The 6,000-nt window shown below is 42.6% G+C and overlaps 1 protein-coding gene across 1 annotated transcript in view; it reads left to right on the top strand.

Annotated features, from left to right (window-relative positions):
- LOC109855408 (small conductance calcium-activated potassium channel protein) overlaps positions 1–6,000 on the top strand; it is a 74,684-nt gene that overhangs the window by 48,342 nt on the left and 20,342 nt on the right. Inside the window, exon 5 of the mRNA XM_020429636.1 lies at positions 1–273. This exon is cut by the window's left edge and continues 4 nt beyond it. Coding sequence (XP_020285225.1) covers positions 1–273 — 273 coding nt within the window. The remainder of the gene's footprint in view (positions 274–6,000) is intronic.

Genomic DNA, 6,000 nt, shown 5'->3' with positions numbered 1-6,000 from the left:
GGCGATGACGCCGGCATCGCCCTCGTGGGCGTCCACACCGAGTATCCCCGTTACATGGACGAGCGCATGGTGGCCGGCGGCGGCGGTTCCCTGAAGCGCGGCGGCAGCATCGGGTCCAAGCACAAGCCGAACGTCGGCTACCGGCTGGGCAGGCGGAAGGCCCTGTTCGAGAAGCGCAAGCGCATCAGCGACTACGCCCTCGTGATGGGCATGTTCGGCATCATCATCATGGTCATCGAAAACGAACTGTCCAGCGCCGGCGTTTATACCAAGGTGAGATACACATCTCTTGTGGCGGGTTTTTTTTCGCGACGGAATTTAAATTAAAAAAAAAAAGTTCTATCATTGTAGAACTAAAAAAGAAAAACAAAAATCGTAATTGCGAGGTACGCGGTTTTTTTTTTTTTTTTTTTTTTGAAAGTTTAGTTACGTACGTAACTCGAATGAAACCGAGCACGAGTAATAATCGAATTGGTTCACAGGCACTGGAAAAATAACTGTACGTAACAAGTTCCTTCGTGCTTAACCACATGTGCGTGTGTACACAGGCCGGGAAAGGCGATTAATGCAAGGTTTTTTTTCCGAGCGATAGCGCGCCTCGATCTACAGCCGGCATCGAGCGTTCAATTAATTTGCACATAATCCCCTAACACACAGGCCGATCAAACTTTTCTCGAGAGTCTCGTAAATTCACCTTTGCGGATTGCTCGCGTGCGAGAATAATTTCTCTGGCAATTCAAAAGTTAAATAGCGGGAGCGCGCGCGCGTGTGACGCGATCTTGGAAACTCTCCTCGGTTTACCTGTTCGCAAAATACTGCGGGCATAATTATTCTTTGAAAAACTTGTAACGAAGTTAAGTCGAAGAGCCACTTCTACGAGTAAAGTTGATCTCGAGTTCTTAATTATCGTAAATCTATATTTTGTGAATTTTTGTCGTCGTTATCGGTAAACAACTTTGAACAAGTTTGAAACGAAAAAGAAACGCGATCCAATATATAAAAAATAAAAAAAAAAATAAAATAAAAAACAACAATTATTGAACAATATTTGTACATTTAACAACAGTATGCGAGTTATTATACACATTACTTTTCGTGTTCTTTGAAGCACTTTGAATAATTTACAAGCGTTCGCTGTTAAAAATGATAAAAGTGCGCAATCGAGTTCGAGAAAAGACAAGAAGATCGGAGACATTTCGCTGAATATTTATTACCAGGGAGGGAATGCTCCGCGGTTAATTCGTAATCGAACAAAAGCTCTTAAAACCGCGTGAAAAGTGCAGACCGTTGTAGTCGCGTTAATATTGCATCGATTTGTACCGAAAAAAGCAACTGCGAGAGGGCTCGGAGTGAGAAAAACTTCCCACTTGATTTCTCTCGCTCTCTTCCCTCTCAGATTCTGCAACACATTGCACATTCGCTTCATCCCTAAAATAACTTCTGTATTTACTCAAGACGAGGAATAATATCGTTCTGACTAAAATATTCCGCTTTTGATTCTTCGGAAAACAAAGTCTCGCGCGAGAACAAATTTTACTCCTATATTTTCGCCCCACATTGTGGAAAATCGTCTTCTTTTTCGCGGGTATCATAAGTTTCGACACATCTCGTATATTTGGGGATCGCAAAAAAATATCCACAAGAAAATCCGCCAACAATGTTTCTCTTTATCTCTTTCTCCGCTCCTTTTAACTCTGAAGAAAGTTTACGCGCTCGAGACATATGCGCGACGTAAGGTGATGTGGAGACCTTCGCGATATAAACTCAGCCAGCATTCGTCGCTACTTCAATAACAAATTTTCACAGGATTTAGATCGATTCTCTTTTGCTTTCTCTCGAACTACACGCGCTTCGTTATCCTTTCACGTCCTATCCGACGCGGTTTTCCATCGCGCGGAGAGAGATGGAATCAATTCTGTTGGGTGTGTTCACGCCGTCACGAATAACAACTCTTTTTCCCGTGTCGCATGATGAGCCACACCATGTGGATTTGAATGATGGATCCTCGGCACGCGCTCGTGAGAGCCAACAGGTTCAAGGACTCGGAAAATATTTATCAGAAATAGGATTGACAAACGAGAAGTCCTTTTCCTCTTTCCGCGCGGCGACGGAAAAAGAACGCAATGTAAGAGCGGTTTGATTCAACGGGGAAAATGACACGTGATGATGATGCGACAATAATGAGTCTAATATGATAAATGTAATATGTATATATATATAAATTAGATTAAATTAGAATGTTTTTTATCTATATCGCGCGTTGGAACACCCTCTCAAGCGCATCGAATAACAAAAATATAAAATAAAATGAAAAATAACAAAAGTAAAAATAATATGGAGAGAAAGGGAGGGAGATAAACGGAATATCAGACGTTAGATATTCGGTGATCAATAGACCACTACTTTCATACAGTGTCGAGTATAATCGCGCGCGGTTTGATTTATGGAGTACACTTCGGCAAACGAAACGTATGTGTAAAGCAGAAGAAGAGAGAGAGAGAGAAGCAATTCCGCGCGTCCGATTCAGTTTTATTAAAATTCGTCCCGCGTTCTCACCCGCAACAATTTCGAAAGTTATGAACGCTCCGCACGCGGAATTCGAAAACGATTCTCGCGTGCTCTTGAAAGCAACAAGAATAGACACTCTTCTCTCTCTTGGAATTCGCCAACCCAACCGATTTTCATCCGCACTGCGGAGAATAACCTTTCCGAGCAAACAAAGATCGAAAGGTAGTTAAAAGTTGGGTGAAAAACATCTCTAGTGAGAAAAAGAGACGGATAGAGAGAGAGAGAGAGAAAGAAAGAAATATAACGTCAGCGCTATAATTCTAATTTAAAACTCGAAACGACGAATTGAAGAGACGCGATACCGTTGTCGCAATACAATCATCAAGCGCCGCATAATCTAAGTGTAACAGCGGAAATGCACACGGGAAAATGCAGAATATAAAAATAACACATAGAGAGTGTGAAAATATTAAGAATACTTGAATATTTTATTTTCGCGAAATTGGCGCGTAAAAAACGTACGTATATTTCGGTCGGGTTCCCGTAGGAACCGCTAGCACAAAATAACCGACATCGTCGATTCTCTCATGTATTTCTAAAAATTTGCGCGCACGGATCGCGCGCGTATGTGTGTAATGTTCTTCAGAAAAAAATTAGTTTTGCCGAATGTGACAATCGCAAAGTAATTTATGTAACTTGTGTTTATATGTAATTTGTTTTTATAGTTTCGTATATAAAAATAACCACACAACACATCTCTAATTTTAGAAACGTTTTCACTGCCACTTTCGTTCGGTCGATTCTCATTTGACATTTGAGTGTATTTTTTTTTCTCTCTTAAACGAGATATTCCCGACCTTCCAACCTCGCGACCTTCGCGTATCGACTAAAAACGTCCTGTCGATGTGTCGGATATAACGAACGGATATTCAAGGCGACAACGACAAGCGTGAGTCTTCCTGTATATTCCCTCGATATATCGAAAGAGAGAAAGAGAGAGAAGATAGAGACGGTTCGATAATCGCGATTGCGAACGAGAAGGCCGCCTTGACCCAGCCTATCCTTTTTCCCCTCGATGTTGAGCAGGAAAAGCTCCCCCCAGAGTGCTTTCGTGGCCGAAAGCTCGCGCGCGCGCGTCTTTTTCGCTCCTTCTCTCTCGACGTTCTTGCATTTATTCCGCTCCCGATGGGAATATTTCTCCCTCCCGTAAGAATTTCCCTAGGGACCGCGAAATCCCCTTGTTGACCGACGTAATCCAATGCTTGATCCAGTGCCAAGAAACGAAGCAACGGATTAACAAATATCGATATTGCAATTGTCGAGGACAGGACGACTTCTTCTCGAGTATATATTCACATCTTTCCTCTCCTCTTCCCCTCTTTCTTCTCGTCAAGATCTTCGGGAATTAAACGTGATCATGCAAGAGAACCAGACCGGACTGCGAAATCGGTCGCGCTTACGATAAATTTTCCAAGTATTAGCGCTAAGTGCTTCTCACGCGAGTGGGTCAAATTCTGGATTTCTCTTTTGAAAATCATATTTCGATGTTGCAACTTTGGCGCGCAATCATGTAAACAAGATTACATGATTTCCTTTTTCTCTTCTTTCAAATGGAAAATCGATTGTAGTGGCAGCAGCTTGAGAAATGAAAAATTGCATTGTCACATCGTTGCGTCACAACTCGCCGAACGACCTCGATGACACGAAGATGATGTCGTCGAACAAACTAGGAGGAAGAAAAAGATGGCAGAGGTTAATTATGCGGCTGCGGAGGACTAACGTTATTACAAAGTAAAATCGTTGACGAGCGAAGACAAGTCGGTCGCGTTTTATCTCGGGTCGCGGGGAAAAACCCCCAACGCGAAGCATTCGGAATGGAAAGTCGTGAATTAACTCGAGAACTGCGCGCTATTTGCGACAACGACGATGTGGAAAAGAAAATATAGTCGCGGCTTTAAACGGACAAATTTAAGTGTATCTCTCTTGTGTGTCGCATTGTACACGAGACGTCGCGTCGTTTCTCCCGGTTTCGTCATCTGGCTTTGACGACCGAGGCGCTGTAGTTTGCGTCGCGTCGTTTAACAAGCCCCCATTTTGTCCCACGTTGAACATTTGTCCTCCGATGATGTCGCTCTCTTGAAAAATCTCTGGTTTTGTTAGTTTCGCGAAAACAAAATGTTTTTAGCGAATATTCACAGAAAATTGGTCCTTATATTATACCGGACGGGAACAAAAATAAAGAGCTTTTCTTTTTAACACCCTCGGTCCACGAGACTGTAAGACGTGTGATGAACGAGGCGCGACACGGCGCAATTTTCGAGCTCGATCGTTTAACGTCGCTTTATATATAGTTTTTTTTTTCTCCTCGCGCTATTAAGGTCTTTTACGACCTGGTCCTAATGCCCCCCCGATAGCGGCTGTTTTATGCACCTTTTTTTTTTTTTTTCGTTACATCAACCTTCGTCGGGGATAGCTCAGGCGTACGGACTTCGTGTGTTATGCAAGGATTAGGATCTCTCACTCTCCTCTCATATCACTGCCGTCGTCGTCGCGAGATAAAAACGGGTCAGAGTGCTTTTATCGTGGTCGGATTAACGAATGGATCCGCCGTGTCGTTCTGCCGTCCTCTTGTCTTTCAGTGATTTTATCGAGTTTACCAATATATACTTCGCATATGTGTACGTATACGTCGTTCGTAAATTGCACACCGCAGTAATTTCGCGAGCATATTTCCTTCTTGTTCATTTTTTTTGTCAAAAACAAAAAAAAAGAAAATAAAATATTCAAATACGAGAGATTCACGTTATCAAATTTCTTAAAAATGTGCAGAGAAGAACAAAGTTTTTTGAGAATAAAAGGTTTTGTTTTATTTAAAAGTTTTTTATTTTCAACGCGAGATTTTGCGAAACTTCCGTCGCGCTCGTCACACTCGTAGAAAATGTATTTTTCTTTTTTTTTCTTTTTTTTTTACGTAATATCACATTTCCACCTAGCTGAGCATCAGTTTTAATCCCTCAAAATGTTCGGTTACCATCGCGCCATTGCTTGGCGCCGTTTCTAAAGTCGGAGAAAGCAAAGTAATAAATTTGAGAGCGAACGTGTGCGCGCGTGTCCGTGTGTTTTATGTATATATGTGTTCCGATGAAAAAATTTCCCGGGGAAAACCCGTAGAAAATTTCCGGGGAATTCGACGAGCAGCAGCGTTGGTTCCGCGTGTTTGCACTCGCGACTCGTCGCGAGGATTAAAGCTTCAGTGATCGAGACTTCTTTTTTTTTTTTTTTTTGTTTTAACGGTAAGTTTCTCACGAAGGGCTAAAACCGAGAGCGGCGAAAAAGCCGGCTCTTAAGTTCCCGTTGGCGATGCATCTTTTTTTCTCACCTCAAACCGCGAACAGACTTTCCTCTCTCGAGCACGCGGTCGAGAAAGTGCACCTTCGGGAGATGTAGTGAAATGAACGATATTTCAACCGCGCGAGACAGTTGTACGGACGG

The sequence above is a fragment of the Pseudomyrmex gracilis genome, unplaced genomic scaffold (genome assembly GCF_002006095.1).
Source record: "Pseudomyrmex gracilis isolate BER0280 unplaced genomic scaffold, ASM200609v1 scaffold_88, whole genome shotgun sequence".
NCBI lineage: Eukaryota > Metazoa > Arthropoda > Insecta > Hymenoptera > Formicidae > Pseudomyrmex > Pseudomyrmex gracilis.
This window is presented reverse-complemented; position numbering and strand designations above follow the sequence as displayed.